We start from the raw sequence: 27,877 nt of genomic DNA on the forward strand, positions 1-27,877 counted from the left end.
CGGGGGTCGATGAAATCCGCCCTGAGTACCTCAAGTCTCTGGATGTTGTGGGGTTGTCTTGGCTGACACGCCTCTGCAACATCGCGTGGCGGTTGGGGACAGTACCTCTGGACTGGCAGACCGGGGTGGTGGTTCCTCTTTTCAAGAAGGTGGACCGGAGAGTGTGTTCCAACTACAGGGGGATCACACTTCTCAGCCTACCTGGGAAAGTCTATGCCAGGGTACTGGAGAGGAGAATTCAGCCGATAGTGGAACCTCGGATTCAGGAGGAACAGTGTGGTTTTCGTCCCGGTCGTGGAACCCTGGACCAGCTCTATACCCTCTCCAGGGTGCTGGAGGGTTCATGGGAGTTTGCCCAACAAATCCACATGTGTTTTGTGGGTTTGGAGAAGGCATTCGACTGTGTTCCTCATGGCATCCTGTGGAGGGTGCTCTGGGAGTATGGGGTCCGGGAACCCCTGCTTAGGGCTGGTCGGTCCCTGTACGACCAGAGCAAGAGCTTGGTTCGCATTGCCGGCAGTAAGTCAGACCTGTTCCCGGTGCATGTTGGACTCCGGCAGGGCTGTCACCGGTTCTGTTCATCATTATTATGGACAGAATTTCTAGGCGCAGCCAAGGGCCGGAGAGTGTCCGGTTTTTCGGATGATGTGACATGTTGGCCTCCTTAAACCAGGACCTTCAGCGTGCACTGGGACGGTTTGCGGCCGAGTGCGAAGCAGCTGGGATGAGAATCAGCACCTCCAAGTCCGAGGCCATGGTTCTCAGTCGGAAAAGGGTGGCTTGCCCACTTCAGGTTGGTGGAGAGTTCCTGCCTCAAGTGGAGGAGTTCAAGTATCTTGGGGTCTTGTTCACGAGTGAGGGAAGGAAATGGGAGATTGACAGACGGATCTGTGCAGCTTCTGCAGTAATGCGGTCGCTGTACCGGTCTGTCGTGGTAAAGAAGGAGCTGAGCTGTAAGGCAAAGCTCTCGATTTACCGGTTGATCTACGTTCCTACTCTCACCTATGGTCCTGAGCTGTGGGTCATGACTGAAAGGACAAGATCCCGGATACAGGCGGCCGAAATGAGCTTTCACCGCAGGGTGGCTGGGCGCTCCCTTAGAGATAGGGTGAGAAGCTCAGTCACTTGGAAGGAGCACAGAGTAGAGCCGTTGCTCCTCCACATCGAGAGGAGCCAGCTGAGGTGGCTCGGGCTTCTTTTTCGGATGCCTCCTGGACGCCTTCCCAGGGAGGTGTTCCAGGCACGTCCCACCGGGAGGAGTCCCCGGGGAAGACCTAGGACACGCTGGAGGGATTATGTCTCCTGGCTGGCCTGGGAACGCCTCGGGGTCCCCCCGGAAGAGCTGGAGGAAGTGGCTAGGGAGAGGGAAGTCTGAGTGTCTCTGCTTAGACTGTTGCCCCCGCGACCCGACCCCGGATAAGCGGAAGATGGATGAATAAATAATATAAATATCTTGTTGCCCAAATAAAGGCAACAAGATATTATAAGACCAGGCAGATAGAGGACTAAAAACAATATTAATAAATAATACAAACAAATAATATTAATACAAATAATATTAATAATATGGAGATATTACTAATATTAATGAAAATAAACTATTGTGTGTGTGTGTTTGTGTGTGTGTGTGTGTGTGTGTGTGTGTGTGTGTGTGTGTGTGTGTGTGTGTGTGTGTGTGTGTGTGTGCGTGTGCATGTGCGTGTGTGTGTGTGTGTGTGTGTGTTTTTCTTAACATACCCCTTTAGCCAAATTTGATGTCAATAATAAAGCAATTTAGCCCAACTGATGAAGAGGTGCATTAGACCAAACAGGTTGGGAAACATATAGTTCTAAATTAGTGTCTAATGATTTGAATTCTTATGAGACAAGCAAATACATTAACAACCTAAAATGTCTTTCTTTGCTCTTTCTGTTTTCTGTTTTCATTACACAAAACAGGAAGACAGGCAGGAAGTGGTAAAAACGTTTCGTTTTGAAGGAGACATGCTGAAAAATATCTTATTTTTAACTAAATGTGGGACTAGATAAAATAAAGTGTGTGATGCAAGATTGTGTGAGATTTCCAATGTATGGTCAACAAGTTGAGAGGCTGGTTGAGAGGCTGGTGACCTTACAGTGCCGCAGTCATCGCCGTCTTTTACCATGACGAGATCAGGTGCCATCAAACTCAGCATCGTCTTCTTTCTCATCTTCATCTTGTGCCTACCAGAGTTTTTTCCAAGTAAGTAAAAGTAGCAAAGTAAGATGGTTTGGGGTCCTCGAGCAAGCGTGAGTGAGGGAAATGTGGCAGTGGTGTGGGTTTGTGTGAGCATGTGTGTTTCAGAGAAATGCGTTTTCAGAAGGAAATGTTTGTATGATTGACAGCATGAGTAAACATATTGTTCATGTCTTTTAGAGATATACGATGAGGTGCATTGTTACGGTACCTTCTGTGTATCTAAATTTAAAAAATATTAAACTTTAAAACAGACCAAAACAGTTGGCACTCTGTCGCAGGTGATTACACCATTGTGGTCTGGACATGGATTGAGGCGTTAAAAACCACAGAGTTTGCACGTGAATTTTGTGTGTGTGACTGTGTGTAGGGTAAAACTTTGGATTCTATTCACACACAGCCTATACAGTACCAATTCACATTTGTTTTTATGGTTTAAGACACTGTCTCTGGGCAAAATATCCTTACTCTGCCCTGCTTAGACCAGCCATAAACCTTATACAGTACAAAACTGTTAGGTTGGTTTGGCTTGTTAGGTTTCTAACTTTTAGACATGAAATGTCACTCTAACTTGCCAACAGCAACAGAAAACCACTCTGGTGTTTGAGAAAACAGGAAGAGCAACTTCACAAAATTGTACAAAGTTCAAAGTTGTACACACGTGACAAAGGTGTCAGATGAAAGAGGTACAAATGTGAGCAAATGATAGCTTTAATTTTTGCTGTAACTTATTAAAACCTGTTCTGATAGTGTTTGTGAAGCTTAAGTAATGCTTTATTGATGTAGGCGAGATCTATTAATTTAAGGAAATCATTAATAATACATAAAATAAAATACATTCATACAATGACTTGAATATGACTTTTATGACAAGCATTTTTTTTTTTATGAAAAATAATTTGACATATCTTGGGGGCATAAAGTCAAAAATATCAGGTACAACTGTCTTGAAATCATAACAGAGTAAACTAACTAGTTTTCCTTGAAAGTTTAATATTATTCTTAAAATTATTATTTTATTATTAATTTTAAACAAAACTGCTGCACTGCTAATTAAAATTTGACAATTAACTTCTGTCCACAAAATAAGTGGTGGTGTGACAAGACATTCATTCAAACAGGAAATTGCATCAGAGGATCCCTGATGATTATGTGTCTCACATGTATTTAAATGTGTCTGGGGGGGAAAAAATCTTAAAGCTGCTGTCCGTAACTTTTTTTGTGTTCAAGATTTACAAAAATGATATAATGAGAATGTACAACATGAATCCATGATTTTGTCTTACCCTGAATCATTATGGTACCCTTATAATAAGTGTTGATATTGGGACTATTTCAGACCAGTCTGGTAGGACCCGCTGCGGAGAAAACAGAGTTTAGAAGAAGTAGCTCCGGCTGCAATGTTCTTCCGCAAGACGCATGCAGTTCTGTTTATTAACCGCTAGAGTGGAAAAAGTTACGGACTGCAGCTTTAAAGGTGTCATGAACTGGCTTTTTAAAATGTTTTATACTGTTGTCTGAGGTCTACTTGTGATATTCGCATGGTTTTTACATTCAAAAACATCATAATGAACAAGTAATAGCCTATTTTCTGCCCTGGTTTTGAGCCTCTCTCAAGACACTCTCGGTTTTAATGGGTGTGCCGTACTGAAGACTTGGAAGTAAACGCCCACTGCTATGATTGGATAAGCTTTGTGTCTGGGGGAATATTTGGAATATCTGCTCATATTTAATGAGCTTCGCCTCCCCCATGAGTACGCGTGAGGCATTGTTGGGAAAAAAGCGTGTTGGGAAAGCGTGTTGGGGCTCGCAAAAGGTCTTTATCAAACAAACACAATGATTTAGCTCTCATCCACCGCCAAGTAAGTAGCCTTCGTTGCAGACTGCATGATCAAAACTTCTGAATACAAAACTGAATACTTGGAAATAAACGCCCACGGCTAGGATTGGATAAGATTTGCATATTTAATAAGCTGCAGCTCCCCTCAGTACATGTGGGAATTGTTTTGAAAGCGTCTGGGAAACGCTCACAGGACTCGCAAAATATCTTTATCTAACAAACACAGTGATTAATCTCTCATCCACCCGCGATTCACTGGAATGTTTTTTTTTTAATTATTACTTGGCTCGCCCGATCAGCGAATATAACTGCGAACCGTACACACACACACACACACACACACACACACACACACACACACACACACACGTGCTCAAGAAAGGAATGTTATTTCACTATTTAAGATAGCCCGTCGGCAGGCCGGTGATACGTTTTGGTATCCCATCTGAAAAACACATAGCCCCGGGACGTTGGGCTTTCAAAAATGTCAAGTCCGAGCCCTGGCCCATAACGTTACAAGTCAGAGTATGATAATGAATGAAGCAATAACACTTCAAATAGAGGATTCTCCAGCCTGTGACCGCGTGCTAAGGTATGTAATCAATAGATATCAAACGATCTATAACAATGCAATACTAACACATATAAAAACATGTTTTACTCACATAAGTGTGTTGCACCATTCCTGTCAGATCCAATATAGAAGGCACAGCATTGTGTTTTAATCTCAATATGTCTGTAAATCCAGTCTCGACCTGTATCTTGTTTACAATCGATTCCGCGGTGAAATGAAGCGAACAAACGCGCAATGTCTTAAGCACGTGAGCTGGAACCGGCATGTTTATTGCTCGGTAGCGCGATCCGTTTAGCTCAACGAGTCGGTGGGCGGGCTTGAGCCGGCGCTTCAGCATTCGATGACGTCAAGGGTCGACATATTCTGAGATCTCTCGTTTTCTGGGCCTGGTGTCAATAAAAGCATTTCTTTGACTAACAAGGAAGTTTTCAGCTCTGTAACTCATAGGATATTCTTATATCACGGTGAACTTTTATATATCAAAGGCTCCAGGGAAAGTGGATTTCCCAATTCATCACCCCTTTAAGATGATACGTATTGGTAGCTCGTCTGGAAAACACATAGCCCCGGGACGTTGGGCTTTGCGAGCCCTGTGACAGTTATGTTTAGTTAGACATGTACACAATGTAACATTGTATTTGACCTGTAACAATGCAATACTCTCACATATAAAAAACATTTTTTACTCACATTAGTGTTGCTTCATTCATTCATGTAATCTCATCCTGTCTGCAAATCCAGTCTCTTGTTTACAAACAAAACCGGTGAAATGAACATACTTCCCCAATGTCTGCCCAACGTCAGCTGGATATTCATTAAAAATAAAGTTCAACCACACATTTCCAATATTAGAATCCGAAGGAAGCTTATGCATTGACTGTGTTCTTCCACAACCAGGCACAGCGCAATATCTTGCTATCTTCGGCATGTTTATTGCTCGGTAGCGTGATCCGTTTAGCTCCACGAGTCAGTGGGCGGGGCAACAGAATCAGGCGTACATATTTATCTGTTGAGGCGGCGTTTCAGCATACGATGACGTCAAGTGTCGACATATTCTGAGATCGAGCGTTTTCTAGGCCTGGTGTCAATAAAAAGCTTTTCTTTGACTAACAAGGAAGTTTTCAGCTCCGAAACAATAAACTTTTATATATCAACGGCTCAAGGGAAAGTTGATTTCTCAATTCAGCACCCCTTTAAAGTTGACATGAGCCAGAAGGTGCTATAGTCTAATAATCCTATATTGTGGCATTCCGTATACAAGTGAAACAGCTTTTTGAACAAAAATCGAACTTAATTTTGTTTATCAGGAATTGATTAGGTCATTGGATTGTTGTCATTTGCATTGAGTGCAACAGTCAGGTTCCGGAAGTAAAAACTTTTTCTCTATAGGAAAATTGATTTCAAACAATAAGACTGTGAGCTATGAGGTTGTTAATATATGGCATTTGCCTCTGCTGAAGCTGCCAGCCCACATTCTTTCAGGTTATTTTTAAAATAATCAAGTCAAGTCAAGTCACCTTTATTTATATAGTGCTTTATACAATACAGATAGTTTCAAAGCAGCTTTACAGTGATAATAAGAAAAATGATTCAATGATGCAAACATTTCGGCTGTATAGCAGCTCTAAAAGAAAAAGGAGCATTGTTCAGCTGAAGACAGTTCAGTGCTGATTCAGTTATCAATTATAAAAAATGAGTTCATTTTATTTAGCAGTTCTGCAGAAATAAAGTGCTGTCATCATTCACCTCAGTTCAATAATTATTTTTAACAGTGGAATTCCTGGCAAAAAAAAACTACATTACCCATGATGCTGTACAGAAAATTACACCAATCAGAGAGTTGAAAAAAGCACCATGAGCAAAATAGCTCTGTAGCTCCGCCCATTCCCATGTAGCACTTATATTTCTTCATTGGTTTTAATTTGATAATGCTGTTCCCAATGCTTCATGGGGTTGTAGGTTTTTCCCTCACTAAAGCTGTTAAGTACACAGTCTTGTACTGTCTTTTTATCCGATTTTCAAAAAACTTTTTGGCTTAAAATCAAAGTTTGTAATGTTGTGATCTGGTTGGCTTGGTTCATGGCTTATAACTCTTTAACAAAGACTTTTTTTATAAATCCCTATGGGAAAAATAAATGGAAAAAAATATGGACATATGGAAAATTCTGTCATTAATTACTCATGCCGTTCCAAACCCGTAAGACCTTCGTTATTTGGAACACAAATTAAGATCTTTTTGATGAAATCGGAGAGCTCTCTGATCCCTCCATAGACAGCAATTTAATTAACACTTTCAAAGACATCGTTCATCTTTCTGGGCCTTGAAAGTGTTAATAATACATTTTCTTATTTTTTTCACAGAAGATTCACACATTCAGTTTCTTTGTGAGCCTTTTGACCCTTGCACACCTGAAAGTAATGCACGGGTATGTGTTCAGGCTGACCCTCCATGCGAGACAAAACTCATAAATGCCAGCAGTCAACACAGACGTAATGAAGAATGGTATCTGTGTAAGGCTGAAATGGATCTGCGGCTTCTCCAAAACAATACTTCACAGTCAGGTGGGATAGCTGTTTTATTATTATTTTATTCCTGAAATGTACTGCTGCTTGTTGTTTATTGTCTACAATAACCAATAATGATAACCGTATGCATGCTGTACATTTCATAGGAGAGGATGAAATAGTGGTTCTGGCAATGAAGCCTGGCAATCTCTCTGGATGGAACATTAGTGTATTAGCGTTTCTCAACAGCACTGGTCTATACACTCGACCCCAAAATGACCAGAGACTATTCTACTGCTACCTCCCACCAGACAACAGCAAATGCCCAGATCTGAACATGTCCACAGAAGAACCCACACAAGAAAACACTGGTCCTCCAAGACAAAACACTTTGCTCAAAACAACTACAACAGCTTCTACACATGAGCTTAAGTGCCAAACAACTAGCAGCAGTTTCCTCTTTTACTACCCGGACCACAATGAAACGGCAGGATCTGCTGCGTTATCAGTTACACAAACAAAAAAAGGTGAGAAACTGTCAGAAAACTCTGTTGTCTTCAACAATGCCATGCTACACACAAGACAAATGATAATAAACCATATTTTAACATTAAGTAAGAGTATATTAAAAATAATTAACCAAAATAATTAAAAATATCAGAACTTTGGCTAACATTCTGGCAAGTTTCTCTCGATGTTATGAGAACATTCTTCGAGTAAACTTCAAAGTATATATATATTTGTATCTGTGTGTTTTCTTATGTCCTTAACAATTTGGAAAATATGTTGTTACATATAGGGTGAATTGGGACCCTTTTTGCCATTGAGATGACTTGGAAAAAGTGTCCCAATCACCCTGAATTCACCCCTATTGTATACATATTGTAAAGCATATTTATATAAATGTTTTTTCTGACTTTTCTTGTAAGAGAAAAAAAGACTTCTGAGCAAAAATAACAATTGCTTTATACCAAACTTTAGACTTTTTAAACACATTTTATAATACAATACAAATAATTTTAAAAATATAATTTTTTTTGCCATGTTGATCAGATATAATTTTCCAAATACACAGTGAAACGTTTTCACCCATCTCTACCTCCCTCATAAATTCCCTCTGAAGAGGAGCTGAGACTGTCTTTCATCCTGTCTATTGATTCGGGCATGGAAAGAGACAGCAGCAGGACATCATAATTCAACCTAACTTTTGATAAATATATTATGGCAATACATCAAGCCAGTCTATTCAGTGTTTGACATATCCAAAACCACAAATCCTTACAGACAGCACACTGGCAGACTCATACAAGGTCATTTAAGTTAATGTAAGTGTAAAATTAACTTGGCAAGACTCTTAAGAGGGGGATAGTGTAAACTTGGAGTTTCTGATGTTTAAGCAAATGCTGTATTGTTGATCATGTTTCATTCATGTACTATGTTTCACTGTCCTGTTACATTTTCTGTTGCTATTGTACTTCATTTCCTTGTTCTTAGAGGGCTGGTGTGTGATCACTTCGGTGTGGTTTGCTCTGGTACTGGCTGTGGTAGTGGTAACACTATTGAGTGTAGGCTGCCTGATCTTCAGGAGCAAACGTAGTGAGTATCACTTCTACAAAACAAATCTGAGGCCCAACAGCCCTTTGACAATGGGGTATTTTCCGTTTGGAAACCATTTATAATTCACTGTGCATGGACATCATATTGGATTAATCAATCTCATTTTGGTCTTTTCTCTTTAGGAAAGTCCCAATTGGTCACATTTGGGCCGGTTTCAGCTAGTGGACATCAGCTCAGCAAGACAACAGAAAATTGTGAGTGACAAAAAAGTGATAAAGTTTATAGTCGCAAAATTTGTGCTAATAGCACTTCTCAGGGTAACATGAAACCAAAACACAAACAGAACAACCATAATGTAGCGACACAATCAGACCAAACACCGGGACACGCTGGGACTATAAAAGAAAATGAACAAGACACAGGTGGAGCACATGGGGGCAAATCAAAGACCATGGCAACAGAAGAGCATGAATGAAGAAAACAAAGGAAACGACTGAGAGAAGAAAACTAACTCAAAGTAAAAACAAACACAGATCAGACGTGACAGCAAATTAATTTTCAAATTTTTGCTTTCAGTGATGAGCAATGTCCCTGATGTGTCCATAGCAATATGCAGCATGGGTGGTAAGCAAGTGTTTGTCTTGTGATTGTTAGGCAAATGTGTCCTTGTTAAAGCAAATGTTCTTCATTTGTCTAAATAAACCGTGGCAGTACCATGGGACAGGAATGGTATCAGTGGTAGCTATTTGATATACACCGATCAGGCATAACATTAAGAATATTGTGTTGGTCCACATTTAGCTGCCAAAACAGCCCTGACCCGTCGAGGACATGGACTCCACTAGATCCCTGAAGGTGTGCTGTGGTATCTGGCTCCAAGATTTTAGCAGCAGATCCTTTAAGTCCTGTAAGTTGCGAGGTGGGGCCTCCATGGATCAGACTTGTTTATTCAGCACATCCCACAGCCACCAGGGAATACCGTTTCCATGAAAGGGTGTGCAACAATGCTTAGGTACGTGTCAAAGTAACTTCCACAAGGAGGGCAGGACCTAAGGTTTCCCAGCAAAACATTGCCCAAAGCATCACACTGCCTCTGCCGACTTGTCTTCTTCCCATAGTGCATCCTGGTGCCATGTGTTCCCCAGGTAAGCGATGCAGGCGCACCCGGCCATCCACGTGATGTAAAAGGGAACGTGATTCATCAGACCAGGCCACCTTCTTCCATTGCTCCATAGTCCAGTTCTGATGCTCACGTGCCCACTGTTGGTGCTTTTGGCGGTGGACTGGGGTCAGCATGGGCACCCTGACTAGTCTGCGGCTATGCAGCCACATACGCAACAAACTGTGATGCACTGTGTATTCTGACACCTATCAGAACCAGCATTAACTTATTAAGTAATTTGAGCTACAGTAGCGCATCTGTTTGATCGGACCACACGGGCCAGCCTTCGCACCCCACGTGCATCAATGAGCCTTGGCCCCCTGTTCACTTGCTGCCTAATATATCCCACCCACTAACAGGTGCCATGATGAAGAGATAATCAGTGTTATTCACTTCAACTAATAATGTTATGCCTGATCGGTGTTGGTATGATTGCCATATTCATAATAACCTGATATTTACATGGTGCTCCAAGAAAGAATATCATGATATTACCATTGGCATAGGCCCAAAAAAAAAAAACATGGTAATAACATTACTAAAATAAAAACGCATTTATATTTACAAGGCAATATATGTAGGGATTGCTAATACTTGTGTCCTATTTTTATATAGTTTTATATAGTTTATACTCATTTCATAGTTGCAGTTAAAGGTTGATATATTTCTGTCTCTCTCATATAGATGATGATGTATTCTCCGAGATCTCTTTAATTGAGAACAGAACAGAAGGTAAACAAGCATCCTGTTCTATCCTAAGGCACTCTTTTTACTCAGAAGAGATTTGTGCTTTATCAAAATGTTGTAAAGTAACCTTATATGTTTTATCCAGCACTGACTTACTCCAAACCAACCTAACTCTCAATCTATACTTTCACAGAAAACCTCAAGGTAGCTGACCTTATGTACAAGACAAGTAAGTGTTCGGATATTTCTTTTTTATGCAGAGGGATATAAGTTGTGTCCCAAAAGACAAACTGTGCACGTATACACTATGTACTTATGCACTCAACCATGTAGAGTATGAATTGTATACAGTTATTTAATCTGATAGCCCCTCCCCCTCCACTACGTATATAAATCTGCGACAGTATTTAAATTGCACTTTTTATTTAGTGTGAACACACTAATCACACTGTTTATACTACAAAACAGCACCGATTAGTGCATATTAGTGCCCATATAATCTTATGATATTAGGTTAAACTTATTTGGCTTGCTGTCCACTGATGAGGGGCTCTGTGAAGCAGCTTCAACTGGAGCTCTGATATACCCCCACAGTGACAAAATATAGGATATGATTATGTAGGGCAAGGTACCTAAGATAAAGGTGGAGTTTGGGGAGGTGGTAGGATGCTGGAACATCTGAGACTTGATTGTAAGATTAGATGGGCTCGCTCCTCCCTAAATTACGTTTAGGAACATCACTAAATACAAGAGAAGTGTCCTTGGAGCAATTTAAGGGACACTCATGATGAAAATTCTGTCATCATTTACTCCCCTCAAGTTGTTACAAACCCATATGACTTTCTTTCCTCTGTGGAACATCATAGTTTTGAGAATGTTCCCGCTGCTCTGCTCATTACCAAATAGTGGATGGGGTCATGGGGACCAGAAAACACCAAGTAAAAAGGACATAAAAGCACCATATGTGACTCTTCCAAAACTTCCAAAACCATATGTTAGCTTTGTGTGCCATTTTGTGAGCCGTGGTCAAAATTAAATTGTATTGCATTCTGCTATAGGCCTATTTAACACCTTTTGTTCCCTGGAAGAATGAAAGTCATTTCAAATTTCATTTTGGATGGGTTATTCCTTCAAATCTGCAGCAGTATGCTACTGTAATGCCTACATCAATCAAAATGTTTGTACTGAATGTGTGTGTAGTAGACAACCATATCCGATATACTGGATGAAGTTGTGTATATATATATATATATATATATATATAGTATATAGGGAAAAACTGGTCTCCTATACAGTGTATTTTATGTATTCCTAATAATGGTAGGCTATGTGTGTTTATTAATTTTTAATAATGGTCTGTCATGTTCTAGGATTGTCACCGATCTTTGAGATTACAGGTATGACTGAGACACATAACACACTTATATATTCTTTCAAGAAACATTTTTAAAAAATCACAGTAGCATTGAATAGCATTGAATACACATATAGAATACACAAATCACAAATTTTGCAAATCTCAACTGCTTGAATGTTTATATTGCCACCAAATGTAAACTATTATCACCCAGCGATATATTTAAAATTGGATATAGTACATTCAACCTTATCCGCATATAGTCACATAAAGCACTATGTAGCCTAGTGTATAGCAAATCTCAACTGCTTGATTGTTTACATTATTGCCCAGCTCTGCTAAATGTGACTATATAAGGCATGAAGACATTAAAGGGGTCATATAATGCTTTTATTTTATTTAATTGTTTTTGCAACAAAGCACAAAATTCCACTATAAAAGGAGTTATTCTCTATATCAGTAAGCACTGCTTCTGAGTTATCAGTCAGCCTCCCTTCCTGTCTCCTGAGATACCTTCATCTTATCGATTTTGGAAGGAAGCGTAGATGTATCCTTCATTGCCTTTGAGGTCCCACAATGCGCATTTAAAAAGTTTTTAAAAAATTAATATGGCGTCTGAAAGTTTGTGTAAATGTATTTTTGACCAATGTTTTCCACTTTTGATGTCATTTCTAGAGAGAAATTACTTTTGTAGTAATTCAATATTTGCTTAGTTATCACAAAAGCTTGCTCTATTGTGTTGTAGATCATTAAAGCGTTACGCTGCCTCAGAGGCCTGTCAGAAACTAGTTTTGTGAGGTGCCTTTGTGCGCAAATGCTGCGCCTGCAAAGTCATTTAAAGAGATAGTTCGCCCTGAAATGAAAATAAAGATCTTTTATTCTTTTGTTCACCCTGCTGTTGTTCTAATGCCCTATGTTCTTCTATCTTTTTCAGACCTCAAAACCAGACATTTTAAAAATAGTCCTGCACGCACTCCTTCCTATAATGGTAGTGAATAGCGGCCAGGCTAAAACATTACAAAAAATGTACAAAAGTATCACGCAATGATACAGTGAGACGCACACCATACATGGAAAGTCTTCAGGAGGCATACTATACGGTTTTATTTCTTATCATATACCTTATAGAAAAGACGAGAGTCGCGTTTGTTTCTATTGAGCCTGATTTCTCAAAATGGTGCGTGTGTGTGTGCTTATCCTGGCATGGAGCTGACGCACTCAGAAGAACACGCACAGAGTAATGGCCGAGCTCAGTGTTTTGACTGAATAACACAGTTTCTTTCTCGCAAAACCTTATAGTATTCCTCCTGAACACTTTCCATATATGGCGCGCGTCTCACTGTATCATTGCATGATACTTTTGTATCATTTTTGTAATGTTCTGGCCTGGCCGCCATTCACTGCCATTATAGGAAGGAGCACGTGCAGGACTATTTTAAAAATTTCTGGTTTTGAGGTCCGAAAAAATAGAAGGACATAGGGCATTAGAACAACAGCAGGGTGAGTACAATATGGCTTTATTTTCATTTCAGGGTGAACTATCCCTTTAACTCAAGTAAGCTGCCTAAAGCGTCAGACACAGCCAGTATGTTGAAACTTTTTCGAAACACACTCGAATCAAAGCACACTGTGCTTTTCGAAAAGAGGGGCTTCTTAGACCAGAACTAAACAAGAACATTACAGACAAACTGGGAAGAGAGGTGCTGCAATAATGTAAATTATGTGTTAAAACAAAGCATGAAAACCTATTCTAGTAGACGCAAAAGACTAAATCAAAACTTTGAAAAAGGGTATAATAGGTCCCCTTTAAAATATTATAAGCTAACATCATGATTTTCTGTAAAGCTGCATGCTTTGAAACAATGTGTATTGTTGTGAAAAGACCTATTCAAATAAAACTGACATGAAAATTGACTTGATTCCAGAGACCTCATTAGCTGAAATTGAGGATGAGGAGCAATGTAATGACTTGGAAACAAAGGAAGGTAAATATAAATAAAGGATGAGTCTAGTTTTTGTATAAAAGTGATCATTTATTACTTTGAATTAAAAAAAATGCCTCAAAAGTCCAAACCCTCAAGTATTTAATGTGTTTGGAATATTAAACAGCATTTATGCTTTGAATTCAATCTAAGTGGAGACTTTACAAAGCAGACTAATACTTCAAAAAGATGTCCACATTAATGTCCCCATCCATCAGCTGATTTAAAACAGTCTGATGTCTGACTCTTAGTATTTGGTTGTCACTACTAGTTCCTATCCAGTATAGCCTGAAACAGTCTTTGAATCTTTTTTTTTTACACTCTTTGAATCTTGCATAATGTCTCATCCGGTCACAGTGATGATGACAAGCTGATGATCGGTAGATCTTTGATGCCAGTATGTTGCTTGGGGCAGAATAAATTACACTACAGATGGCCTCCTGGCAAGACTGATGTTGTCATGCATAGAATTCTACAAGATACATTTTTAATAAATATTGTTATTTTTACAGAGTTTAAATCACATCAGCTCCAACATCTGGCATCGGAAGGCAACTGTGAACCTTCAAGTAAGTGACGTTTCCAGACTCTCATTCATGAACTATCCACCAAGAAGCAGAATTATTAATTTGATATAGCTTACATGTCATTTTACACCTTCTCCGTTCTCTCTTTTTCCATCTCCAGCTTACCTGCATCATCGAAACAACTCTTGTTCCGGTCATGAATAAAATAGGGCACTTTAACCCTTTAAATTTATGAGAAACAGCAGAGGCACTTTATAAAATTGAACGTTTACTTATTTAAAAACACCTCAGGGGTAGGTTAACTTTAATATGAATTCTCCCGAGAATAACACACGGGTTGCAAGTGAAGGAATATCTGCAGAAGCAAAGCAAGCTCAGAGTAAATAATATGCGGGGGGTTTTTTTGCGTGCTCTAGAGCCCTGCATTTCTGCCTGAGCCTGACGGGCCCCAACTTTTTTACGCCCCTTTTAATTTTCACATCATACCTCAAACGTGGGCAGGGCTTCAGGCTTTTTTTGGGCTTCTCCTTCGTTTCATATTTTAGACATTCATTTATTAAAAGAAACAATGAGATGTGCTGCGCTGGTGGAAACAACATGAGACTGTGATACTACGACTGTCAAGACTGGCTCGCACAGTGTTTAGAGTACGGCGCTATGCAACACGCATCGCCGCAGTAAAGCAAGCCAACACGCAAAACTGCCGCAAGTGAAACTGAAAATAGGCTAAGCCGTAGATGCTCAAAAACACAATCATCTTCATTAAAATTAATTTGATGCTCTTACCAGTGCTTAGATCGCTTGTTCTCATATTGCGATCTTTGATGTTGAAATGAGCTGATGAATAAAATGCAGCTCTTATCTGTTGCTTTCGTTGACGTGAACTCCGTTAAATGTGCATATAGCGCTGGAATTGAAGATCGGATTTATATTAATTTTGCGGAGAGGTGTAAGGTAAGACAACCTGCATGTTTTTTTTGTTTTTTTATTATTGGTTTAGATTGTGTAGCCCGTTTCGTTCGCCATTGCGAGCAGCATCAGCCTGCCTCAGCTTGTCAAAAATACCTTTTTTCTGTGGTAGTGGTGGTGATAGTAGGCTAAAAGTTTAAACTAACATTGTGATGCTTGAAGTGTTTTATATCTATGGATTTTATTATAAGCAAGACAAGTCAAGTGTTGATTTGAGAGGCTAAATTGATCAAACGTGGTTAACTCACTGTCGGCCTCTGGCCGCTTGCTCGTCACTTTCTTTTTTTTAAAACAAAAACTTGAATTTAACAAACAAAAAAATACTTCAAACATTTTTCTAAATTAACTTAATAACGAAATGAAACGAAATATAACTACTTTGACATTAAAAACTAAACAGAACTATTTTAATGGTTGCAACAATGTGTAATAGGGAGGATAAAAACAAAAACACGGGCTCCAGTCAGACTCGGGCCGAGAATTTTGATAAGCTGTCGGACACGGGCCGGGCTAGGGCCTAGATTCGAGGCCCGTGCAGGGCTCTAGCGTGCTCAACTTTTTTACAGCATATGGGCTTCCAGCCTTCCACTATAAACACGCAGAATTATTGAAAGACAAAAAGCATCTCAAAACTGTAAACATGCCTTGTATTGTAATTCTTGAATATATTATGACTAGTCATTTTACTATAGCCCTAAAAAAGTTTAAAAGGCATAAATTGTCCAAAACATGTTTTTATTTAAATCTAGTGTTCATGATTATGTTTGGGTAGGGGATGGGTAAGGCGATAGAACATATCATTAACCTGATATATAGTGAAACAAACATGAGTGTACGTGTTTTTAAACTGCTCTTGTGGGGTCCGTCCCCTGCAATGAACAGGGTCTTATAGTTATTGATCTTAACCACAGGAATATTGATATGAATCACAATGTGGCCTTATGTCGGTCACACAGTCTCAACTCAAGAGTGTCTATTTGCCCAATGCTGCAGAAATGAGAGGGAACTACTGTTCTATATAAATTACATGTCATTTACCGGCATATAGATCAGTGGAGGGAACATTGCTATGACTAGGCTGAAAACATACACCATGTTGTGTGGTTCTCTAATACCCATTTAGCTAGCAGTATGGCTACACTATTGTGATTTCTTACTGTATATAACACCAGTCTAAAGCTCGTGTGGCTATTAAAACTAGTATTTATGTTTCCATCTTCACTTCCTTTCAAACTTTAATCTTCACTTCATCTTAAAACAAAGTATGCTCTTTTTCATTGAGTACCTACTGTCTAATGAACAACATGTGATGTACTGAGAAAAGTGAGAACTGAACATTTTCACACATACACACACAAAAACTGTACTGTAGTGATCATTTTAGTCTTTAGTTTCATATCATTTATATTACAGATTATGTCCATTTTGGTCCATTTTATTCAAATAAAAACTGGTAATTGTGTATGAGTGATTGATTAACTTAGGCGAATGACAGCTGGACCTCCAAATCTGCTCAGACAATGCAACACATGATTAATAATCTTCATTTTTAGTAAAGTAACTTAAAAAAAGAAAAGACATAGTATAAAGAGGACAAGCAGCTTCCTAAATAAGTTAGGAGTTTCAATCTTATTTCCTTAATTATATCTTTGTAAGAGTCTATATATAGACTAGAATTGCACTTTTTTGGTTTAAGCTCTCATATTGAAGCAACATACCTAAACAAAAATACACAGATACAGACAAACAAAGACAGAAACGCACACAAACCAAATGAGGACACTATTCTGTGGATGCGGGTTCTGGGGCTGGCTTGACCGCGGTTCTGCTGGTCTGGATGTGTGACACTTGAAGAACAGGCAACAGCAGCTGGAAGGCATTTTGGATGTAGGTAGTGCTATTACAACCCTGGGGAAACAAGACAGTGAAGGGATGAAGGGTCATCATTATCATAACTACCCAGCAAGCAATAGCTGTCATTTCACCATCTTGGTTAACTATAGACCCGATGTAGTTCGGCTATGAGTAACCCACTTCCAGCCAAAAAAACCTTGAATTTGGTTAAATGGCGTTTTTGCCAAAATAACTTGCGAGATGTTTGATATTCCATCATGTAAGCAAAGTCAACAATGATTACAAGGTGTTTGGTTTCATTTCTTTGACATCTTCATGTTCTAGATGACTAGTCTATTCTTGGGCTATGGTTAGACGTCTATTCAATTTTCACTGACAGACCTTGTTTTAGCCTAGACGTCAGGGCTGAGCTTAGGGCTGTTTAGCTGTGCATTATGAAAATAATCATATTCAGTTTTACCTCCAGCATCACACTGTCCACTAGAGGATTTACTTCTTCTGCCTTTCTCTGATTCTATAGGGACAGAAAATAGAGACAATAAAAAACAGAAGGATGTTAATTTTCAACTTCAGGAGAATGTTTTTTTAATATATACTTTTATCAAAACCAACTAAGAGTACAGTATGTACATTTTGGCACAATCCACCTGGAGCAAAATACCTGAGGGTAAGTGCTGAATTACTGCCAACCAGTGTTATTTTTATATTATTTATATACTTTTTAAATATTTATTAATTTATGCGCTGGAAACGCATGCAGATACTACTGCCCAATTTTGCAGAGCAAATGTTATGTTGTGACTTAATTCCATTGCTACAAACTTTTGCTCTGTGAATTTTGCTGTGCCACTGTAGAAACAGCATTTTCAACAAGAAAATAAGTAAGCTGGGACATGTTTTATCTGACAGGAACTGATAGGATCATGAAATATCGCTGTATGACAAGTGATTGGAAGGGAGGGCCTGAAAGATAAGATGGCATCAAACGAATTGAACTAAACCAAATTCACAAACGAAAAGGGATGTTTTTGAAGTTTCTTCGCAAAAACATCCACTGGATGAACAGTTCAAAATAAGACCAGGAACATGCAATAAGAATGTAAATAGGGTCAGTTATGTTACCATTTTTTATAATGACCTGAGCTCAGGTCAGTCAGACTCACCGCTACAGCCAGTAATGTGTCCGAGAACTTTCGGGCCAGGCATCCGACCTCCTTACACATGGCACTAGTTAACCTGGGCATACACAAAAGTCACTAAACAGCCAATAAAAGGACTTGTCCAATGTTGTCTTATGGAAACAGCTGAGAAACTCACCTGACTAGTATACTGGCCTGTTGGCAGGCTGGCTTCTCCAGCTCTTGTCCGTGTAAAATCAGCTCAGCCACTTTGTGTAGCTGTTCTATACTACGAGCGGTCACCTCAGCAAGACTGCCCACTGATGACAGATACACCTTCTACATTCACAAACATACACATTAAAATAAAGGTTTATACATGTAATTTTTTTTAAAGAAAAATTTTTTTTTCATTTATTCAGCAAACATGCATTAAATTGATCAAAAGTGACAGTAAAGACATATATAATGTTACAAAAGATTTTAAGTTAGAAAATATTTTAAAGAATGTTAGTAATCAAACAGTTGATGATAAACAGTGACTTCCATAGTAGGAAAAAAATACTATGGAAGTCAACTGTCTGGTTACCAACATTCTTCAAAATATTATTTTGTGTTCAACAGAACAAAGAAACTCATACAGGTTTTGAACAACTTGAGGATGAGTAAATTATGACAACATTTTCAGTTTTGGGTGAACTATCCCTTTAAGTAGACGCTAGCAAATAGTAATTCAGCTTTGCCATCACAAGAATAAATTACTCAAATATATTACTTTTTTTTTTTTCAAATAAATACATCCTAAGGGCCGGTTCACACAGAATATGTTTTTGCAGTTAAAAACACAAGATGCAGGACTGTGGAACAAAAACCAAACCCAAAGTCTAGAGCATTTTTTTAAAGTTTAACTTCTTTTAACTGTGAAACTTCTTTTAACTGTTGAACTTCTTTTAACTGTGCGCTGTGTGAAAATGGACATGTGGAAAATGGGCGCAAAAAAATCGTATCCTAATCTCACATACTATTTAGGATGGATAGTAGGCACATTGGGAGGCTGGGTGAATGTGCCACACAAAAGTGAAGCCAAAGTATTTCATTCACCCCAGGTGGCTGGCTGCAGTATAGATCTAAAACCCGGCCCTCTCCATGTATTCAAATGGGACGCAAGCCCAACTACAAAAATACAATTACACTTAAAATATTTTTTTTCCAAAGATGGTTTCTGTCATTTTATCTAGTTCTCATCACGCAGACGTGTGTTCATGTGTTAGTTTTTCCAATAAGTTTGGTTTTAGTTTGATGCTATAAAAGGGGTTTAACATCATGATTGACAGCTGTGCTTGCGATTGAGTCTGTGGGAGGGACCTTGATACCACGGATCAGGATCACTTCTGTGCCGACCCGGTATTCAAATTACATAATTAGCAACAGTCGTTTCTGGGATATTTTGGCTTCACATTTTTGGAGACACGTTGTTCAGCTTATTTTACAGTCTATGAGAAAAACAATGGAAAAAAATATGCAGAACACATTCTGTGTGTACGGTCCCCTAAGAGAGCATAAGAAACGTATATATATGCATACAGTACATACAATTCAGACTCAAATACATACAATTTTCCCAAAACAAGACACGCTCAAAACATTTCTCACCTCAACAGCATCCGAGTTTCTGTCTTTTGTATTATCTTTCTCGTTTTCTCCCTCTTCTCCCTTGTCTTTCTTTTCTTCTTCTTTATGTTCCCCCTTTTCTGGAGCAGGGCACGGGGTAGAGCACTCTTCCTTTAATTCCTCCGTTACATTCTTGACAGCTTCCCGGGATTGCTCCACTTCTCGCACCCAATCATGAGCTTTAATACGGGCCTGCAGGGCACACGGTTTGATTAGTGTTTGTAATTGTGTATAACATGAATAACATGTGTGTTTGTGTGTTGGAGAGAGACTAAGTACACGTTTGTGTTGCATGTGGAAATGCATGTGCGTGTGCGTGCGTGTATGTGTGTGTTCATGTTCGTGTTCATATTTAGCAGCTTAGGACACAGACATAGGCTGGTGGCAAGAGGGCTTCAACAACTTGGGATGCCCAAAAAGAGGGCTAAACGGCTAGTGAAGTACTGTGCCCTGTCTGCTATCATAGGCAGCCGCCATATATGGCGGAGATGCTGTTACTTATATCCATAAGAGATGTGCTTTGTGAAGATCTGCTGAATGCCACTGGTCCATGATTTTATACATGTATTTAACTGCACCTATAATGATAATGTCCCTGTAAATCATTTCTTTTAAGTGGACCTAAATAAAATGTAAAAATGTGTGTGTGTGTGTGTGTGTGTGTGTGTGTGTGTGTGTGTGTGTGTGTGTGTGTGTGTGTGTGTGTGTGTGTGTGTGTGTGTGTGTGTGTGTGTGTGTGTGTGTGTGTGTGTGTGTGTGTGTGTGTGTGTGTGTGTGTGTGTGTGTGTACTTTGTTCAGTTTGTCTGGAGTTGCAGCAACATGGAGCTCAAAGAGTAGCTCAGTAAGAACACTGACAAACTCTTCTCCATCAGCAGCTGAAACACACAGATCACATACATTTAAAACCCAAGGGCAAAAATGAGGAGGACTGAAATATTTATTGTGCTCTGAGCCTCTGATTGAGTCGCTTGTCATATCAAATCAATGTTTGCTCATTTAAATTAAATTTTCCAGTACTTGTGGTATGGTGATTTCAAGCAGAATTATAGATTATGATCATTTCACAGCCTTAATAATTCGGATTATAGTTTAAGTCAAAATCTGTAATTGTAGTTGAAATAAATTTTACCTGATTAATATCAATAAATGCAGAAATTGTAATTCAGATTTATCCCGTACAGGATCTTGATTGTGATCCGGATTTGTCTAATTATGTTTTGGCATTTGAAGACTCACAGAGAGGAGTGGAACACTGAATTTGTGAATTAAGATCACCGTTTTCCCCTGAGGCTGCATCAGCTTCCTCCTCCTCCTCCTCATGAGTGATGAAGATCTCTTTAATCGCAATCAGCTCCTTCTTCAGAACTTCCAAATCTTCCTCTTCCAAAGAGGACAAGAATTCCTGCACCTGAAATAGAGAAACACAATGAAAAGAGGAAAAGATATGGACTTTTTTGTGTATTACACAGCGCATTTCAGCTTGATTTTAGATAGTAACAGATACTATGGGTGAATCAACAGTATGTGGTGAGTGTTACTAACCCTTCCTTCACTCTCATTGGAAAGAATCTCCAGTGCCTCGAGATGAGACAAGCCTTGGTAATCATCAAACAAGATCCCATAGTGGGCGGTTTGTTCTGTGACCATCTGACTACCCAGTCTCTCTCTCTCCTTTTCCTTTGCTTCTTTTAACATCTGTAGACAGACGAAACATAAGCACATACATCAGGCAAGTGTCAAACAAACATATACTGAAAATACGACAGGATTTTCCCACAAAACCACTGTTAAACTCAATAATGCAAGTATCTTTTAAGGCACCTATTTACCTGACTATATTCACAATATAGCATAGCCTCTGTACTGTAGCTTATTGTAAAGCAACATTAGGCTAGGGTTTTATATCATGTGTAATCATGGTGAGAAAGATTCGAGTTTACCTGAGACAGAGAGACAGTTCTCTGCATCAGTATTTTAGTCTTTTTAAAGCCTGGATCACTCTCTGCCAAGACATTCATGGTCTTCTTTCCAATGAACTCCAAAGCATCAAGCCCTCCTGTTATTACTGACTTTCCCTGAGAAAAAAAGAGGGAGAAAAGATAGTCTAAGTGCATGACAATGTGTCTAAGACGGAGGGACAAGAAAGATGAATTCATCTTGGGTGATTCAATCACAAGTTGTCAGCAGAAACTCATGCTATCTCAAATGCATCATCAAGTGTAAGTACTGATTTTGTTACATGTCAGTGATCATGGTATGTCATGTTAAGATGAATGAAGTGTGTTATGCTTGCGCAGACTCACAGTGTTCTGAACAGCGCTGCTGATGGTTGACAGTACTCCTCTGTGCACGTCCTCTGAATGAACGTGTTCTGCCATCTCTGTCCCAGAATGCTCATGGGCCTCTTCTGCCTCCTCACATGATGAGCTCTGACGTATTCGGAACGCCGAACCGGCTTTCTCTTTCACAGAGCTTAACCCTTGCCCTAAGGACAATCAAAAGATTGAAGAACATCATCAACATTTTGGGGGTGAATTAACTCTGCAAGGCCTGATAGAACAGATATCCTGGAATATGGCCATGATGCGTCATCCTGCACGGTTGTTTAAGAAATGAAAGGCTACACACTCCGTCAATTAGGGTTAGAAGAACTGTTGCCAAACATATAACATGCTAAAAACATAATAATCACTGCAATAATGATCCAGTCATAGACTGGACTTTAAATCTAAACAGTGACTTTTTTTGTCCGGGCAGTGTATATTAAAATAGAAAACCATTATTTAAAATTTTAATAACATGTCACAATATTTTACTGTTATCGCTGTATTTTTTGAACAAGTGAACATATGAGTCTTATTTAAAACATTCCAAAATCTTACCAACCCCAAACTTTTGAACGGGAGTGTGTTACATTCACTAAATTGGATGAGAACAAATTAAATCTCATATGTGTTTTTGCTATTTCGCATCCAAGGTCACTAGGGTCACTTCAGCTGGTCGCCTACATGACCAATTCTTAGTTAAAGCACTTGCTTTACTTTTCATCTTTAATCATTAATAATGATGAATATTGTCTGAACCTCTCACTGAGAGAAAAAACATGTTATCAGTATGTTTAGGGGAAAGTTTCCTGTTTAGAGAGAGAGAACTTTAAGCTTGAAGAAGCTGTGTGTGTGTGTGTGTGTGTGTGTGTGTGTGTGTGTGTGTGTGTGTGTGTGTGTGTGTGTGTGTGTGTGTGTGTGTGTGTGTGTGTGTGTGTGTGTGTGTGTGTGTGTGTGTGTGTGTGTGTGTGTGTGTGTGTGTGTGTGTGTGTGTGTGTGTGTGTGTGTGTGTGTGTGTGTGTGTGTGTGCGCGCATTTCTGGTATCCTTTTGTTCAGGACCTGACATTCACAAGGTGAACAACTGGCACGCATGGGAGGTGAAATCCCCTATTTTAATGATCTGAGTGAAGGTCTGAAGCGCATGGCGCAGGTGCACTTAGGGCGTGTCCGAATCCACTTTTGCTAGTTTAACGTCGGAAAAAAACTGTTGGTACACCAGGCACATGGTCCAAAAGGGTTGTACCTAGTCTCTTAATAAGTCATGGGTGTGTTTTGGGCGTAACGTGCAATAAACCAATCAGAGTCTCATCTCCCAATCCCTTTAAAAGCCAGTTGCGCTTGCACCATGCACTCTAAAAAAAAAGGTTGTATATGGCACCAAAAATGGTTCTTGGCTCGTAATCATAGGGGAACCTTTTTAAGTGCTATATAGCACCAATTTTGGTGCTTCAGTGGTTCTTCAGCAGTTCTTCATCGGTTTTTTGAAGGACAAGGTGCTATATAAAACCGCTAACTATGGTGCTATATAGCACCACTACCATATACATAACATGTTAAGATATGGTGCTATATAGCACCAAAAGTGGTTCCTCTATGATTACGACGAAGAACCATTTTTGGTGCCATATAGAACACCTTTTTTAGAGTGTGGCAGATTCGCTATTTACATGGCGGAATTTGCGAGCGGAAAGACTGAACGCTTCTCCAGAGAGATATCCATTTATTTTTAATATCTGGCATGTTTGTGTGCTGCTGTGCGTCCCTGTGTGTGTAACAAGCATAGTGTACGTGTGTTGTTCACCCGCCTATAGGCGCATATTATTAACGTGCACTTTAAAAAAAAAAAAAAAAAAAATACTGTGCTATTGACTTTAGATCAGGTTTTTGTTGGTCAACGGCGCAGTTGTTTTTACTTGCCTCAAAATAGTAACATGCCAACAATGCGCCTGAACACACCTCGTTTTCAGACCATCACGCCCATGGGAATGCATTTGCTATTTAAACAACATGTCGCTGAACGTGAAAACTTGCGTCGCATTGCACCGGGTGTATGATAGGGCCCCTTATGAGTGTTGAGGCTGACTTCTGATGAAACTGCAAACTATCCTTCAGTAACATTTTTCTTAAATTGGTAATACTTCTGACTCCTGGGGCCTCATTTATAAAACTTTGCGTAGGATTTGCGTCAGAAGTGGCGTACGGATGAAACATAGGACGTGCGTACGCACAGAAATATTCGGATTTATAAAACCGTGCGCACTCACATCCTACGCAGTTTTCCCTTAATAAATCACAGTCAATTCTAAATGTAGCACAGCTTTTGCGGCTTCATGTCACACCCATAGTTTCCCATAAATAGTCCGTGAAACGCCCACAAGTTAATATTCATAATTTGTTAATATTCATAACAAATCATGGCAAACACAGAGAGGAAATCAAAAAAACTTAAATTCACTCAATTTGAAGTAGAAGTTATCGTTGGCGAGGTGGAAAAGAGGAGAACAATTTTGTTTGGAGGGCACTGTGTGGGCATTACTAATGCGGAAAAGGCACTTGAGTGGCAAAAGGTTGCAGGCGCCGTAAATGCTGTAGCCTCACAACCTCGGACCATGGCCGAAATAAAAAAGAAATGGTCGGACATCAAAGTCGAGGCAAAAAAGCGTCTAGCGCTCCATCGCCAGAGTGTGTCTGCCACGGGTGGGGGAGAGGGGACACCGGAGCTGACCCCTCTTGATGAGAGACTGGCGGCAATTATTGGGAAATCCCTTTTAATCCCTATCCCTATTATCTACGTGGAAATGGGAAATAGTTCAGTGCAAATGTAATTTCTTGCAGTTTTCTGAATGGTTGAGACCTACGTCATACGTTATTTTATCAAAAATAAAACAAACTAAAGGCATCTATCTATCTCCCTAATTATCTATCTGTCTATCTAATTGCATCTATATCTGCTCCGCCAGACAGACACGTTGACGACAATATCAGTTTTGCACATTATTTCGTTCTGTTTACCATATTATTTATGAGGATGAATTGCATAACATGGTAATATTATTGCAGAACATATTTCACTTTTCTTTTTGCAAATGTGTTAATTTGCATTTCTATTGTAATTTTTGTTTGTTTTACACTGCAGTTCGATCAAACGGGTGTTCGTGTAGGCTGTTAATTGTAAGACTTGCTTTGTGAAGTCTTCATGTTATTTATGAGAGGCAGTAGGCTATAGCCATTTCTTTTACACAACGTTCTACAGTTTCACGTGTTTCTTCCATCTGCCGACGGTGTCGCCATTTCTCATTTCACCCGTTTTTGTGCGTACGCCTGGGTCAGAGCTTGCGTGAAGGACCGCACATTTTCCCGTCAAGTTTGCTTTTTATAAATACCAATTATTGCGTAGAGAGCGGCGTACGCCTTCTTTTGTGCGTACGCAACGTTTGTAAATGAGGCCCCTGGTCTTCATTCATCACATCTTATCCTTGGGTCTTTAACAGTAAAATCCCCTACATTGCTATGGTGACTTACCCACAGTGGATGTAGCAGTGGTCAGAAGTGACTTCCCCCAGGATCCCCAACTACTCCAGCCTTTAGCTGTAGACTCATCCAGGGGCTGATAACACGCATCCGTGCAGCCGAAGGATACAGTCACAAAATACACACAAAACATTGTGTTATTGATTTGGTATCACAGCGTAAAACATTACTTTGACTAAACACAGCTCAACTCTAATAAATGTACCTCTGTTCCCTGTGCTTCTTCCTGTGTAACATCTGGGTCCAAGCTCACTGATTCCACACATCCTGTCACCTGACCCCCATGTTTTTCTTCTGATTGGTGTACCTGCTTCTCTTCAGTACCTTTGGCTGCACCATGCTCTTCCGCAACATTAGTTGGGTCAGGGATCGATGTGCCTAGTGAAAGTTGTGATAAATACGGGACCTCATCTGTATTGACTGCAGCTATGGGGGCAGTTTCATCAGAGGCAGTCGGGTGGAGGGAAGGGGGAGATTTTGCAGTGAGGTCTTCCACAGTCTCATCTTGCGACATGGTGCTCTGATAAAAAACAAACAAACAAAAAAAAACAGATAAACAAACAAAGTGTAATGAGATGCCATGTAAGCAGCTGGCCATGATTGACAACAAACTTCTGACTCAACGCTGAGCTCTGACTAAGGTTTGAAAAATAGCTGGAAATGTATCAATGACAGACGATTAGCAAAAACACACCACTTGTGAAATATCAAGTCACATTATAAAATATTATGTTCTGAGACTCATTTCTCAAACATGCAGATATGTATTGGATTGCTGTAGATATGTATTGGATTGTTGTTGTGCATTGAGAATATACTGGGTATTATTTAGGAGACTAATGCTAATGGGTGGCTAATATAATTTAAATAATAAATTGGAATCAATCCTACAAGGATCGACTATAATTTGATAACTGATTTTTTTTATTTTTTTTAATCTAGTAGGGATCTTGTTTGATTCTAGTGGATTTGTTTTTTAGTCCTTTGCTGTCAAATAATGCCAGGACTTCTATTAGCATTCCTTTTGGATATTTTAGGGAATTTAATTTCAATGAGAAAGATTTCCAGTCATGTTGGTCAAGTAGAGTAAAATACAAGAGTTGAACACAATGGCGCTATAGTTTCAAACATCATGTGAACACACACACACACGCACGCACGCACGCACGCACACACACACACACACACACACAGTGAAAGACTGGATTAAGGATTTGGGTTTAGCATAGCAACTATTTTCATTTCTGTATAAAAAGCACTATATTATTATTTTAGAGAAGCCAATATGTGCATGATTGAGTAGGTGTGTGTGAAAAGAAAAGCATTCACACAGAACCGCATTCACAATAGCAGCACAGTACTGTCCCTGAATGGTGCCGCACTGTCAAGCGCCTTTGTTTGATGCGGATCGCGGCGCCATCTAGCGGTTGTTTTTAACACGTACAAGCAACGTTCAAACTTTAGTTTGTAAATAGATGTTCAGTAAAAGTAACACACATATTGTATATAAAGCAGATTATAAACCACATGTTACACGTTACAGTTTATATACGCAAATATGCATGCACTTTTAAAATAATCTCCAAGGCTGTATTACTACGAGCTGCAATCAAACGCCCATGTTTGATTATAAATCGTTAATTCGTTTCCCTATTATTATTATTTTTTATGTACCTTATTAATCTACTGAATGTATTTCAAATATATTCTGCAAGCACCTCAAAAGCGACAGCAGAAGCGAATTTAACTTAAATAACATCCAAAAGAATAACAACAAACGCGACATATGGAAGTATTCTATAAAGATGAGCATAACGCTAAAATGCAACATACACGAAAGCAAAATGAACATATGTATCATTTCTGAAATAAAGTTAATTCATGGAGTCATACCTTCTTACCAGTTCTGCTGACAGTCGCGCTCGCGCAACCCTTCCGCTCGAGCTCGCGCCACGTCGGCAGCGGGGTCGCGTGCGGCTGCGGCCGGTGACGTCACCTGAAC

General features: G+C 39.5%; 2 protein-coding genes across 7 annotated transcripts; one reads left to right on the forward strand and one right to left on the reverse strand.

The window, feature by feature from the left end:
- The first annotated feature begins 1,927 nt into the window (after positions 1 to 1,927).
- On the forward strand, positions 1,928 to 16,837 carry LOC307123481 (uncharacterized protein). 3 transcript variants are annotated; one of them, XM_079812023.1, is made up of 12 exons: positions 1,928 to 2,221; positions 6,991 to 7,191; positions 7,302 to 7,661; positions 8,629 to 8,730; positions 8,874 to 8,945; positions 9,268 to 9,315; positions 10,538 to 10,585; positions 10,734 to 10,769; positions 11,911 to 11,937; positions 13,823 to 13,882; positions 14,392 to 14,448; positions 14,567 to 16,837. In XM_079812023.1, exons 1-12 carry the CDS (start codon positions 2,143 to 2,145, stop codon positions 14,608 to 14,610), a joined length of 1,134 nt encoding a protein of 377 aa, XP_079668149.1. In that variant the 5' UTR covers positions 1,928 to 2,142; the 3' UTR covers positions 14,611 to 16,837. The 3 variants fall into 3 exon arrangements, with proteins under 3 accessions (XP_079668149.1, XP_079668151.1, XP_079668150.1); XM_079812025.1 differs by having other exon boundaries at positions 7,068 to 7,191; XM_079812024.1 differs by having other exon boundaries at positions 2,033 to 2,221; positions 6,994 to 7,191.
- fam114a1 (family with sequence similarity 114 member A1) lies at positions 16,092 to 27,832 on the reverse strand. Of its 4 annotated transcripts, none has more exons than XM_079812022.1 (13): positions 27,777 to 27,832; positions 26,081 to 26,395; positions 25,867 to 25,951; positions 22,323 to 22,504; positions 21,960 to 22,094; positions 21,562 to 21,714; positions 21,295 to 21,427; positions 20,809 to 20,894; positions 20,001 to 20,210; positions 18,547 to 18,686; positions 18,393 to 18,465; positions 17,690 to 17,743; positions 16,092 to 17,283 (listed from the first exon to the last, which is right to left on the reverse strand). In XM_079812022.1, the coding sequence occupies exons 2-13, from the start codon at positions 26,387 to 26,389 to the stop codon at positions 17,158 to 17,160; spliced, it is 1,686 nt and encodes a 561-aa protein (XP_079668148.1). In that variant the 5' UTR covers positions 26,390 to 26,395; positions 27,777 to 27,832; the 3' UTR covers positions 16,092 to 17,157. The 4 variants fall into 4 exon arrangements, with proteins under 4 accessions (XP_079668148.1, XP_079668147.1, XP_079668146.1 ...); XM_079812021.1 differs by having other exon boundaries at positions 16,096 to 17,283; positions 27,769 to 27,829; XM_079812020.1 differs by having other exon boundaries at positions 16,744 to 17,283; positions 21,256 to 21,427.
- Between the last annotated feature and the right edge of the window lie 45 nt (positions 27,833 to 27,877).

This window comes from Gobio gobio (genome assembly GCF_949357685.1).
Source record: "Gobio gobio genome assembly, chromosome: 3".
In the NCBI taxonomy this organism is placed as follows: Eukaryota; Metazoa; Chordata; class Actinopteri; order Cypriniformes; family Gobionidae; genus Gobio; species Gobio gobio.